The sequence below is a fragment of the Sinocyclocheilus rhinocerous genome, unplaced genomic scaffold, assembly GCF_001515625.1.
Source record: "Sinocyclocheilus rhinocerous isolate Xijiao unplaced genomic scaffold, SAMN03320098_v1.1 scaffold1623, whole genome shotgun sequence".
NCBI classification, from domain to species: Eukaryota; Metazoa; Chordata; class Actinopteri; order Cypriniformes; family Cyprinidae; genus Sinocyclocheilus; species Sinocyclocheilus rhinocerous.
Window position 1 is genome coordinate 111612 of NW_015657306.1, and position 15172 is coordinate 126783.

General features: G+C 35.6%; 1 protein-coding gene across 1 annotated transcript; it reads left to right on the forward strand.

Moving 5' to 3' along the window:
* The first annotated feature begins 5783 nt into the window (after window positions 1-5783).
* Window positions 5784-10959, forward strand: LOC107720976 (perlwapin-like). The gene is made up of 7 exons (XM_016528818.1): window positions 5784-5807; window positions 5917-6036; window positions 6305-6343; window positions 8625-8771; window positions 9878-10024; window positions 10557-10694; window positions 10925-10959. Exons 1-7 carry the CDS (start codon window positions 5786-5788, stop codon window positions 10957-10959), a joined length of 648 nt encoding a protein of 215 aa, XP_016384304.1. The 5' UTR covers window positions 5784-5785.
* Window positions 10960-15172: the final 4213 nt, after the last annotated feature.

The following is a 15172-nucleotide window of genomic DNA, read 5'->3' on the forward strand; positions in this document are numbered from 1 at the left end:
GTAGACAGAGCTCTAGCCTCCGAAATTGTGTTTAAGACTCGCTCTGGGAGGTACGAAGGCTGCCGTCGAGCGGCCAGAGGTGCAGGCCCCATAGGTCGGGCCGAGGATGCCATAATGCCCCGTTCGCTTGAGAGAGGAGATCCCGTCTCAGTGGAACAGGCCAAGGGGCCGCTATCAGTAGCTGAGTTAGCTCCGATAGCCACAGCTGGTTCATCCAAAGGGGGCCACCAGGAGAACCCTGTGTTCTTGTTCCCTTTTGCCTTTTAAAATCTCTTTATCAAAGTAAGAGTAAATCATTGTATTTGGAAATTACTCCAAAAAGTAATAGTATAAACGGTGATTTCATGATTTTTGTTGTATCTGAGCAATTGTTATATCTGTATCATAATTGCTTTTGGGGTTTTTTGTGTTTTAAACATTTTAATGCCTAATAAATTCTATTTAAACCCAAACATGACTGAGAATGAATGAGATGTCTGGGTTTGTAGTATTATTGTCTGTCTACAACTGTCCCGCCAAAAAAGGTTCCCAAAATAAGTAATGGAAGTCTGTTAGTATATTGCAGAGATAGCAAACAATGTGACAAGGCTTTATGATTAAAATGAATGGGGAAAACGTTTAAAAGTGTCAGTGGTGTGGTAGGAGCAATTTTATATTCCATATCCTGGATAGCACATATACATAACAGAGACCTCTATTTGACATCTACATTTACATCTGCAAGAAGTATTTTTTAGAGCGTTTGCTCATCTGCAAGACATCTCCAAGACGTTTCCCAATAGATGTCAAATAGACGTTTATGATTTAGAATGTATAAATGGACATCTAAAAGATGTTTATCAGATGTTCTTTAAAAGACATCGTTCAGATGTGCGTGTGTTATCTGGTATAATAAACTCAGAAAAGAGACACTTGGAAAAAGTTTATTTTTTGACTGATTTTAATGGTACTATAATTGAGGAGGTAATGTGTAGTCTGTTAAACGCAGTCTTCAAACCATCAAATACAATTAAATGAAGGTTTGTATAATTTATGTTAGTTTATTCATTTGTACAGTGTGTTTTGCATTTTTAAAAGCCTCGTTTAAGAAAATCACCTGCCTTTTGGCAAAGAGTCTCTCTGAAGACGGCACTGTAACCATCACAAGATGAAATCAAGGTTTCAATAAGCTGAAATAAAGAGATTAATAATGATAGAAATAAAAAGGAAATCAATGTGAGATAATGGCATAAAAGAAAGACATTTATACCAGGTCCAGGAGTGTTGGGGCTGAGAAAATTAGATATGGCAATAGAAAGATGATTATCATTTGAGCCTGAGAAAACTACACTTTGCACAAAATAGGGAAACAAGAAACTGGTAGTTGTGACAAATGTGGACACCCAGAAACAGTAAAGCATTCTAATTAGTATTGCATATGAAAGAGGAACACTTCAGCTATCTCAACAATTAGGTCTGAGGAGAATTATTATATCATTCAAAGTGATATTAGCAAAACGGATAAAGGCAATCAAGAGTATATGAGGAAATGTTTACGTATTTTTATAAGGATAACAGAAAAAAAGATAAGAAAACAAAGAATATAGAAGCATTTCGTTTTTTTTCTCCCCTTTCATTTCTTTATCCCCTTAATAAAGGGATAGTTCACCCAAAAATGTACAACCGCAGACCCCCCCCCCACCCCCCAAAACTCCCACCGGAGCGATGTGAGGCAATTTTTATTATGGATGGATGCACTTTATTGGATTTCTTTTGGACTGTTGAACAGAAACTCCCGCACACTGCCATTATAAAGCTTGGAAGAGCCAGGACATTTTTTAATGGAGTGTTTAATTATGAGGGTGAGTAAATTATGGTGTAATTTTCATTTTTGGGTGAGCTATCCCTTTAATGATGGTAGCAATATGAAGACTAGGTGTGCTGCTATATTTTGTGTTTATGTATAACTTTTGTATTATTGCAACTTAGTTTTTGCCATGAAGCATTAGATGCCGACATGGCAATACAAATAAATAACTAAACTGCATGCTATTTTCAGGTATTGAAAAAGTAAATAAGCTGATGCTTGGACACTAAACTTTGAAGAAGCTTGAACAGAATGTTGTCAGTGTTCATCAGGTCTGTGTATTGCTAAGAAATTGTCGATACAATATGTATCAAAATGCAGGGGTTACAATATATATACTGTATATATATATATATAGAGAGAGAGAGAGAGAGGGAGAGAGAGATTGTAAGAAAGGTGATACATTGCGATATTTCTGTTATGTTTTTTTTTTTTTAGGGGGGGGGTAAAATTTTAGAAGAAAAAAAAACCTAAACAAAAACTTTATTTTATTTAATCAAAACCATGTCATCTGCATTCGTTTATATGTCAGTTATCACCAATTTGTGCAATCTAGGTAAAGGAAAAATAGCAACGTAATTGCAGAATTCTTTAGGTATATATAAAAATAACCCAAAGGTCATGGTTCGAGGGGTGGGGCCAAGTATACCCTAGTATACACAAGTATACATTAATATTTGGTAACAATTGAACAGATTGCCTTTACTAAATAAACAGTTATATTCTCTACATTGTGTGCCAAAAACAAATGTTATAAACAGCATTTTTAACATAGTAAAAAAAAAGAATCAGAAGAACAGGGTAAATTCACAAATTATAGATAAATAGAAACAAACAAAAAAGTTTCAATTGGTCAAAGCTAGAATGTTCTGCAGGAACACATTCAGTCTTCTGAACACAGTAACCCATTAATGTCATTTTTTTTTCTGTAAATGCAAGGGACTCTTTAAAGATTAATTTAATTATTATAATCTCATTACAATTTTTGTACTCCCAGGGGCACAGAAATAAAAATCCCACATGTGGGACCGTACCGCTCAAAAGATTAAATTATATATTTTTTAAATTCAAAACGTTTGCATCCCTGGATATTGGAAGTTTAACATTCTAGTGTAAACGCTTAATTGTTTTACTACTTACATCTTATCTCACACTTTTTGACCGTTAACAGTGACGTTTGACAGTGACGTTAGTCCGATTCCCGAACGAATGATTTTAAAGAATCGGTTCTTCTTAGTGAATCGAAAACATAGCCTATTGGTCAAACAGTGCAGTCTGACTACCTTTTATCCAAAGTGACTTACAAATGAGGACGATAGAAGCAATCAAACCAACAAAAGTGCAACAATATTTAAGTTAAAAAATAATAATTAGTTGCACAATATTATGTAGGCCTAAATGTTCAAGGAAAGGGCCACACATTTTTTTTTTTATTATATAGTTAGAAAATCATTAATGACATTTATCAGAGGGAACTCTATTTTTTTTAAGGAAACTGTGACTGCTTCAACTATCAAGTGGAGCTCCTGCAGTGTAAGATAAATAAATAAATAAAAATACAGCACTAACAACACATATAAAATGTCAAATCCTTAGGCCTTCATGTATGCTATTTGTGATGTTTGACCATTTTACCTTCAGCCCAACTGAATTGAATGCTAAAATGAAAGACCACAAATATATCAAAATCACTTTGCCAAAATCCAAAGGCCATATAAAACAAATAAGCCTAAAAGATTAAAGATAGTTAATGGGGAAACTTATCACAGAAAATTTAATTACAACACCTTACACTACCTTATCCTCCTGTTTAAAACTGAAAACAAAACAAAAAAAAAGACAAAGACAGATGCTTTAGTTCAGGGATGTCAGATTCAGCTCCTGGAGGGCCACCCGCAGCGTTTTGTTCCAACCCCAATTTAAACACACCTGAACCAGCTAATCGAGGTCTTCAGAATTACTTCAGACAGGTGTGGTCAAACTGCTCGGTGCGAGACTCTGGACAGCCTTTTAGTATCAGAGGGAGATGTTTAGATATCTCTGTTTTTCAAGATCAGCACTTACCGCTAAAAAAAATTGCTCTCATACCACAACACTTTTAAAACAGACAATTAAAAACACATTTTTAAAAAAAATCTTTTTCCCACAAAAGAAAACACCAGTTTTTGTTGAGTCTTGTCACGTGCATGCATAAATTCTGCATTTTTGTGAATTCTTTCATCATAAACAACAAACTGCAGATACAATGTAAGAGAATAATTTCGCCTCATAGACAGCTTCACTGGTTGTAATGGAAGTTGTATAATTTGCGCTATAAACTAACATCATAAGCTGACATGTTTGTCTGTAGCCAGAATATGACGTGCCGTTTGTCCAAGCATAGACTGTTTTTTTTAATGTATTCTCTTAAACGACATTAGTAGTCATTATTACAATATCAAGAGCAATAATTAACAATAATTGTTGTCATAATATTGCAGCCTAATGAGTCCCTGTTTTTTTAAACGTGGAATATACCATTTTAAACAGTTTGTTGTTATTGGTAACAGTTTATATTTGATCGATTTTAGTAATTGGCTAAATTTAAGTATTTGACATAAAAGATAACACAGAAACAATTAATAAGCTAGCCTAATTATAAAAATGAAGATAAAATAATGCCCCTCAAAATCAGTCCCATGGGGCAAATATTGCCCCTTAATGGAAAAGTTTATTTTTTGACCTTGGAACATGCTATGCAGAAGTAGGCTAATGGTGCTTTCAGGGTTTGTATTTACGAGTTGGGAAGCAATGTTTATGATGTCAGGTGTGTTCAGGTGTCATTTTTATTTTAAAAGGTTTCCCCCAAACTTTGAAATTAGGGATTTGTTGATGTATAGTGTAGTTTAAATATTAATGTTGTTTCAACATTAACTTGGTACATCAGATGGCAACACTCTTTTATTTTGACATTTCAATTAATTGTATTTTCAGTGTTTCAGCAAAAGGGTTTAGAATCAACACATTGATCCAACAATATGATTATTTTTAAATTAAATATTGATTCAACAAGAGTGATGACATGACAATGTAACACAGAACAATATTATCAATGATTCTTGTTCATGTCAATGTTGACTCAACAGTGCTGTAGAATGAATATCATTGATTCAATATTGTGTTGAAATCACAACCTTGTTTCAGCATTAACTTCAGATGCAAAAGTGATATTGAACCAACATCACTTTGTAACATTAATTCAATGCAATTTGCATTTGCGCATTAACATTGACAATGTTTCAGTGGTTTCTTGCTATTTGGGGAGCGTTTTGAGCCACCATTCAGCAGGAACGGAATAGAGATTGTATAGTCAAAAATAAAGTATTAGGCTGAAGAGGGAATTTTTCCACATTTTTTTTCAATCCCCATCCCACCTCCCCAGGAATTGCACCACTGGAACTAATTGTATTTATGTGAATACTTGGCAAGCAGGAATTTTGAAGTTTTTTTTCCACTGTATTTGTCCGTTCTAGCACAAAAAGAAATGAAGTTATTTTATTATAAAAATACCTTATGCTTAGAAACAGGACTGGAGTGGGGCCTATTTTCAGTCCATGATTTTAATGCCCAAGACCAGCCTCCATTTTAACAGGATTATATACAGATAAATAACAAATAACATACTGAACTTTTTTAGAAAACATTCTACAGTCAAACTTTTTAATAGGCACAGTGGAAAAAAACTGCATATAGCCTACAAATTAAAAAGTCAAATAAATAAAAATGAATATCAGATATGGATTATGTGTGCTCATCTATAAAGTGTCATAAACACCACTGTATAAAAACCTTGATATTGACCAAAAGTAAATGAAGCAGACCCAAATCGATTTCGGGAGTCCACTTTGAAAAACCCGTAATCAAACACACCTGAACAAGTTAATCAGGGTCTTCAAGATTATGGCTACTAGCCTACAGGCAGGTGAGTTTTAGGGCTGGAGTTGCGCCAGACCTTGGATCTTTAAAAATGCGGTTTCAAAAAGCGCTTTAAAAGCCTCCTGACCCACCAATTCAGCGCGTTTTTCCAGCAGAGTCCATTGTGAGACCGCAGGTCGAGAGGATGCCAGCTCGAGTGTGCTGCTCGTTGATTGCCGTTTTGTTGTGTCTCTCTGTATACTTGAGCACAACAGATGCCAGAGTACGTGTCACAGGTGAGACCTTTTAACTTCATTACACAGCGCGAAGAAAATATGTAAATAAGTAGGCTGCACATACAAAATATGACTTTAGGCACATGTCAGAACAAATAAATAGTAGGCTACAAATGTCCAGTTGAAGTTAAACTTTGTATGTTGGCGTAGTTTAAATAGCCTAATTAAGTTTATATCTAAATCGTAAGTTCTTATGTGTTTATATTTTTCCATTGTACAAGGAAAACACAATGACGAAGATGGGCATTATTTATTTATTTATTTACAGTAAAACGAACCGTTCAATTGGATAAAGAGTTGTTACCAGGTATGTATGCCATCACTACTGAAGTCTTTGTTAAATTTTCCAAATGATTTGTACTTTACCCGTTTAACAACTATTCAGTTTAGCATGGGAGCTAATTATAACTTATAACATTAATTAAGTACTACTTAACAAGCCACTTGTTCAAATAGTCTGATCGCATGGGTTTAATGTGTTCTGTTTTGCTACAAACTTACCATATTTAGATTTATTCTTGTGTATGAAAATGCTTAAAATGTAACTTTGCTTGTGATGGTGCTAAATAGCACTAAAAGTGGTTCTTTGGCTTGTAATAATAGGAGAACCTCTTTAAGTGCCATTTAGCACCTATCTTTTAAATGTGCTATACAGCACCTTTGTCAAATGTAGATCCAGAGGTGCCATATTGCTTCAACAAAAATGGTGCTCAACAGTAGCCTACCCAACAGTGGTTCTTCGGCTCGTAATCATAGGGGAACCTCTTTTGGTATTATATGGCACCTATACCTAATTATTTGACTACATAACAGCAGTTAATATAGGAACACAGGGCCTCATTCGTGAAACACAAGCAGAACGTTTTTGTGTGTGTGTGTGTTTGTGTGTAAATCGTTCGTAAAGCCGTTCTGACATAAAATTTTGCATTCATGGAAATGCTATTTTCAAAATGTTAGTTTGTACGAAAGATACCTGCTCCCTACCACGTGTAAACGATGCCTAAACGTTCTGTATTGTTTTTGGCAAACTGATGACACTGCATTTTGATGCACTACCATAATATTTCACAAGTTCCTTTTATTTATTTATTTATTTTGGTAGCTGACAGTTGAAAACTTTTTAACTGTAAAACCCAGCGCTCGTCAATGTCACTTTTTACCCAGCCATCCAATCAGTGAAGGAGGGGCGGGACAAAAACTATACCGGCCAACCATCCTACTTGTACAATGACTGAACCACATTTTTCAAAATGAGATACTAGTATCATAGCAACCAAAGCGTCTCAACTGGAAGAACGCTGTGCCACAAAATGCTGTTTAGGAGGCATTTTCGGGAATGTCTGTTTAACGGTCAAATTACTCCTAATTTACTCCTATTTCTGCAAGTTTCATGAATGAGGCCCATAGTCTTTTTATTGATGTTTGTGACAATTTAGTTATGACTGACTTCACAAACACCTCCTACTGTCGAGCCTCTTATCAGTTTACATATTCATTCAAAGACTACAGCCAATCATGTCTTGGCTTTCTCTCATTCTCCAATCCCAGATAGCACACGTACGTCTGCAAGATGTCTGTTAAAGATCGCTTCATCTGGAAAGCATCTGCCATGTACAAACATCTGATAGACGTCTTTAAGATGTCAGTTTTACATACATTCTAAATCATAAACAACTTAAAGACATCTTCTAAACGTCTATTTGACACCTGATAGGAAACATCCTATAGCAAACACTCTTAAAAAATAAAATAAAATACATCTTGCAGATGTAAATGCAGACGTCAAATAGACGTCTCTGTGATGTACGTGTGCTATCAGGGATTGTATTTCTTCCGCATAATTTAAACACATTTTAATGTCTTTTTTTTTTTAACCCTTTCTAACTAAACTAAGAGAGGGTTTGAGAACCTTTCAAGAACTATACAGGGGCTTAATGGGGTGGTTAAGGTACTATATAGCACCACTGCCACACTGAAGAACCATACTGGGTTTAACAGGTTCTTTATACTGTAGCTGTACTATATAGCACCACAACCACAACCACCCCAAAGAACCTTTGTGTATTATAATTATTTATTAACATGTATTAAAATATTAACCAATGTCCATGTTTTATATTAGCATTACTATGTGTTAGTACACCACACCAGTAGTGGGGTAGGTTCTACATTGTAATGGCAGTTTAGGGGTAATTGGTAAATTTCTAAACTATTTTGATTTGATGCAGAGTAATTTGTGGCTATTATACTTAAGTTTGATACATGCGTAGCAAAGCCCCTGACTTACAAGTACTGAAAAAAGCCATTTCAGCACTCCCTGGTCTCCCCTAATGATCCTCTTGAATCCTCTTCATTAGTGGCCAGTCGGTGTCTGGCGATTCTGACTGTTGTGTGTTTCTAATAAAGACCGCTCTAGAAGACACGCATACTTTCGATATGATTGTGGAGTTTTCACTCAATTGCTGTTAACTTTCACAAATAATTGCAGAGAAACCACAAGCAACACATTGAATTAAACTTGACAGGAGATGGACTGAATTTTTTTTTATTCAGTGATTGCAGTTTTTCTGTTATGTTTTGTACATCAGCAAAGCCAGGAGTATGTCCTATAAACAATCTTCAAGTAGCAGTGTTAGGAATGTGTGTCGAATCGTGTTCCCATGACAGTGACTGTCCAAACGATGAGAAATGCTGCAGCAATGGATGTGGACATCAGTGTATGCCTCCATATGCAGGTATTTATATAGTTAAATAAGTGTGAATTACGTTTTTTTTTTTTTTACCATTTTCTTGTGCTGTGTTTTGCAGATAGCACACGTACGTCTGCAAGATGTCTGTTAAAGATCGCTTCATCTGGAAAGCATCTGCCATGTACAAACATCTGATAGACGTCTTTAAGATGTCAGTTTTACATACATTCTAAATCATAAACAACTTAAAGACATCTTCTAAACGTCTATTTGACACCTGATAGGAAACATCCTATAGCAAACACTCTTAAAAAAAAATACGTCTTGCAGATGTAAATGCAGACGTCAAATAGACGTCTCTGTGATGTACGTGTGCTATCAGGGATTGTATTTCTTCCGCATAATTTAAACACATTTTAATGTCTTTTTTTTTTTAACCCTTTCTAACTAAACTAAGAGAGGGTTTGAGAACCTTTCAAGAACTATACAGGGGCTTAATGGGGTGGTTAAGGTACTATATAGCACCACTGCCACACTGAAGAACCATACTGGGTTTAACAGGTTCTTTATACTGTAGCTGTACTATATAGCACCACAACCACAACCACCCCAAAGAACCTTTGTGTATTATAATTATTTATTAACATGTATTAAAATATTAACCAATGTCCATGTTTTATATTAGCATTACTATGTGTTAGTACACCACACCAGTAGTGGGGTAGGTTCTACATTGTAATGGCAGTTTAGGGGTAATTGGTAAATTTCTAAACTATTTTGATTTGATGCAGAGTAATTTGTGGCTATTATACTTAAGTTTGATACATGCGTAGCAAAGCCCCTGACTTACAAGTACTGAAAAAAGCCATTTCAGCACTCCCTGGTCTCCCCTAATGATCCTCTTGAATCCTCTTCATTAGTGGCCAGTCGGTGTCTGGCGATTCTGACTGTTGTGTGTTTCTAATAAAGACCGCTCTAGAAGACACGCATACTTTCGATATGATTGTGGAGTTTTCACTCAATTGCTGTTAACTTTCACAAATAATTGCAGAGAAACCACAAGCAACACATTGAATTAAACTTGACAGGAGATGGACTGAATTTTTTTTTATTCAGTGATTGCAGTTTTTCTGTTATGTTTTGTACATCAGCAAAGCCAGGAGTATGTCCTATAAACAATCTTCAAGTAGCAGTGTTAGGAATGTGTGTCGAATCGTGTTCCCATGACAGTGACTGTCCAAACGATGAGAAATGCTGCAGCAATGGATGTGGACATCAGTGTATGCCTCCATATGCAGGTATTTATATAGTTAAATAAGTGTGAATTACGTTTTTTTTTTTTTTACCATTTTCTTGTGCTGTGTTTTGAGTTTGAATGCTGCTAAATGATCTGTATCCATGCAGTGAGGCCTGACATAATTTAAACACATTTTAATGTCTTTTTTTTAACCCTTTCTAACTAAACTAAGAGAGAGTTTGAGAACCTTTCAAGAACTATACAGGGGCTTAATGGGGTGGTTGGGGTGGTTATGCTAATTTAACCATCAGGAAAAAGTCCTCGAGTTGCTGGTTGTGTTTTCTTTTTTCTTTTTAACCATGCTATACTTGAGGTCTTTTACATTCATAAAAAAAATCTCAGTTTAGTGAAACTTCTATGTGTATGTTGTTTAGGTGTGAGGAAAGTTTCCTTACTTTAACAAAGGAAAACCAGTCTCCTCTTGGCTTATATCGAAATCGCATTACTATGCGTTAGTACACCACACCAGTAGTGGGGTAGGTTCTACATTGTAATGGCAGTTTAGGGGTAATTGTCGTGTGTTTGTATAACAGAAAAACCAGGAGTGTGTCCAAGGAGAGTCCTTGGAGTAGGATTGTGTGCCAAGTTGTGTGCCCATGACATTGACTGTCCGAAAGATGAGAAATGCTGCAGCACTATATGTGGACGTGAATGTACACCTCCATATAAAGGTATTTGTTATATTGTTGCTTGGGTCCCCAACACACACACAGTTTTTGAGTATTATCATTTTCAATGGCAAAATACCTGAATTTGGCCCATAGCACCATTTCAAGCACATGGCTTTTCAAAATCAAGATCAATAATACTTGGAATACAACTCACTCTAAAAGTGAAACTTGTTGTTCATGCTTTGAGTGTTTTGAGTTTGAATGCTGCTAAATTATCTGTATCCATGCAGTGAGGCCTGGTCTATGTCTCAGACCGATGTGCTGATAACCTGTGGCCATGCATGCAGCTAACCATGCTGATTTAACCATCAGGAAAAAGTCCTCGATTTGCTGGTTGTGTTTTCTTTTTTCTTTTTAACCATGCTATACTTGAGGTCTTTTACATTCATAAAAAAAGTTTAGTGAAACTTCTATGTGTATGTTGTTGAGGTGTGAGGAAAGTTTCCTTACTTTAGCAAAGGAAAACCAGTCTCCTCTTGGCTTATATCGAAATCCTCCGATGTTTTTCTTTACAAATTCTCATTTTGTGCTTCTAATTCGTGAACGGCGTTTTGTTTTGTCTCCGCGTTCGTCACTTATCACGCAACGCCGACGTCTTACGTCATCCGCCGGAACGGCTTCCGTGTATGACAATCAGTGGAAGTGAGAAAAAAGTGCTTATGACGTTTGAAATATGGATATTTATCTTTAAAAAATGCATGGATTCACTACAGGAGGCCTTTATTCACCCCCCCGGATGCCGTGTGAGGGACTGTTTATTATGGATGCACGCACTTTATTTTTAACATCTTCTGAACTGTTGACAACCAACACCCGCTTACCCCCATTGAAAGGCTTGGAGGGGCCAGGACAATTTTTAATATAACTCCGACTGGATTCATCTGAAAGAAGAAAGTCATATACACCTAGGATGACTTGAGGGTGAGTAATTTATGGGCTAATTTTCATTTTTGGGTGAACTAACCCTTTAAAGTCGGAATGAAACAGAATTGTGAACATATTTCTGTCACTATTGTAACGACTGATCACCCGCTTACCCCCACTGAAAGGCTTGGAGGGGCCAGGACAATTTTTAATATAACTCCGATTGGATTTGTCTGAAAGAAGAAAGTCACATACACCTAGGATGCTTTGAGGGTGAGCAAAACACAGGCTAATTTTCATTTTTGGGTGAACTAACCCTTTAATAGTGGTTGCAGTACAAGACTGGATGTAGTGGATGATTTTAACTGCTGTATTTTTCCTGTTTGCTTGGTTTTTATTTTGTGTTTATGTAACTCTTATATTATTGAAACTCAGTTTTTGCCATGAAGATTTGTTGCTGACAATAGAAATAAATAACTACTACTACGACTGGATGTAATGGCCAGAAAACATCTGTTTTTGTTCAAAAGAGGTTAATCTCACTATATGTATTTCTAGATATACATGTAGGTATATACGTATATATATGATTTCATGTTTACTCTCATTGTATAATTATTAAACTGCATGCTATTAAATCGCTGTGGTTTGAAATATGGATATTTGTCTTACAAAAATGCATGGATTCGCTACAGGAGGCCTTTATTCACCCCCCGGATGTCGTGTGAGGGACTGTTTATTATGGATGCACGCACTTTATTTTTACCGTCTTCTGAACTGTTGACAACCAACACCCGCTTACCCCCACTGAATTTTGTGTTTATGTAACTCTTGTATTATTGAAACTCAGTTTTTGCCATGAAGATTTGTTGCTGACAATAAAAATAAATAACTACTACTACTGGATGTAATGGCGAGAAAACATCTGTTTTTGTTCAAAGGAGGTTCATCTCACTATATGTATTTCTAGATATACATGTAGGTATATACGTATATATATGATTTCATGTTTACTCTCATTGTATAATTATTAAACTGCATGCTATTAAATCGCTGTGTTTGAAGTAAACTCAGCTTCATTGTTTGTAGAGAGAGACGCGCAGACGCAGGTAATTGACTGCATATGTTACACGGTGTAATGCCATATATGGTCTGTATCCCGTGGCAGGCATGTGCACAGGTAGGGCTCAACCTGTGCAGAGAACATGCCCTTTTTTTATTTTGTGTTTATGTAACTCTTATATTATTGAAACTCAGTTTTTGCCATGAAGATTTGTTGCTGACAATAGAAATAAATAACTACTACTACGACTGGATGTAATGGCCAGAAAACATCTGTTTTTGTTCAAAAGAGGTTAATCTCACTATATGTATTTCTAGATATACATGTAGGTATATACGTGTATATATATGATTTCATGTTTACTCTCATTGTATAATTATTAAACTGCATGCTATTTTCAGGTATTGAAGAAGTAAATAAGCTAATGCTTAAACTTTGATGAAGCTTGAACAGAATATTGTTAAGTGTTCATCAGGCCTCACTCTTTAGATTTTAAAGTGTTATTTATTGCTGAAAACTGAAACAGAAATATGTCACAAAATAATAATAAAGACAAACAAAAGTCCATCTCTCCCTTTGGAATTAAAAAAGGTGACCTCTGTAAACATCCATGTCAGCACAAAATTATTTAGTGTTTTCAGTTTTTTTCATTCTTTCTACATTTCTTTTGGAGCTGAGGTGGAGAACTTGAAAACATGGTGAAAAAAAGATCTGATGCTATAATAATACTATAACAGGGATAATAAATCACAATGTTAATCAAGTAATATTATCACTAATATTAACTTTATTTATCCCCCGGGGGAAACTGTTACTAATGAGGGGAATTAACTGAACTGTTATTGTCATCAACCGTCATCCATACGTATTAATTTTAATAATCTTTTTATTAATTCATCTAATTTTACGTGTGGCCTGAGAAAATCATGTCTATTATTTTGGTTTGTGAGATCGGAGATCGCGCTGTGCACAGAGAAACATTCAGAGCACAGAAACTTGTGGTCAACGCTGTTCCGCGACTTTTATTAATAAAATACTGGATCGCTACATTATATTCATCAGCAACGAGGGGGTAAAATCGCTGTGTTTGAAGTAAACTCAGCTTCATTGTTTGTAGAGAGAGACGCGCAGACGCAGGTAATTGACTGCATATGTTACACGGTGTAATGCCATATATGGTCTGTATCCCGTGGCAGGCATGTGCACAGGTAGGGCTCAACCTGTGCAGAGAACATGCCCTTTTTGCCCTTACACTCAGAAGTGCCCTTTTGGTGGTGTTTTTTTTCTTCTTCAATAAATCAATGATATTGGTCACCCTTGTCTATAAAAGCTCATATTTTATGTAATTGAGGTCTGAGACATGTGGGACCGGAGAGAGAGGGCTAGCATTCGCCATCTAATCATAGCCAGTAGCCTACACTTTAATATCCTGTGCATACAGTAGCACTTCATCTTTTATAAAATGAGATTTTGGCCAAATGTATTTTACATCAGGAAAAAACTGAACGCCCATATAGCTACAACAAACTGTGTAACCTGTTGATGAAAACGTAAGATGCCGCCGTTTTAATGATGGACAAAATGCACATTTGCACACATTCGCTGGTCAAAAACCCCGTAACTGCATTTGAGTTTGACACAAAGCGACTGAGTGATCCTCATCACCTAGGTAAAATATATTTCTAAGAAATTTCTTCTTTGATTTATGATTGCTGATACACTTAATTTATTAACATTTAATCATATTATATGGTCGCATGGCTAATTCATGTTAATATGCACGTATAGCTAGCTAATTTTTTTTATCTAATATTATATACTCTCCACTCGTCTTCACATGTATAAACGTAGTAAAACATGGTTGTTTTACTACAGTAATGTTTTAGTAACTAAAAAAATAGTTACTAACATACCAGCTATCAGTATAATTGAGATATATATCTCCAATTATACCAATAGTATCCAGCTGCAGACATGCAGCACCAGCAGTTTTAGAACCGCAGACACAGAACCGGAAGTGAGGGGCAGAGCTTACGTTCTTAACAGAGTAACGCCACCTTACGGTTTTTAAAGGGGTCATTTGATGTTGCTAAAAAGAACATTATTTTGTGTACTTGGTGTAATGAAATGTTTATGCGGTTTAAGGTTCAAAAACACATTATTTTCCACAGACTGTACATTATTGTTTCTCCTCTATGCCCCGCCTTTTTGAAACGCGTCGATTTTTACAAAGCCCACACACAATTATCTCAGTGAATACAAATGGGATTAAAATAACTAAACTATAAGGTAATATTAACACACAAACAAGGCATATAACAGAGGAAAGTAAAGCAAACTATTAATTTTTATGAATAATAAACGTCTTCAAAACTTCACCGCAAGGCCAATTTACAGCATGCATCCGAAAATTCATCGAAACATCCACAGAAAAAAGTTTTATAGGCTACTATAAAGTATGACAACAAATTCAAGCGTCAATATAAGATTATAAAGCCAAGCACACATTAAGTACTTAGTAGATAAATGCTTAACGTAATATATACGATAA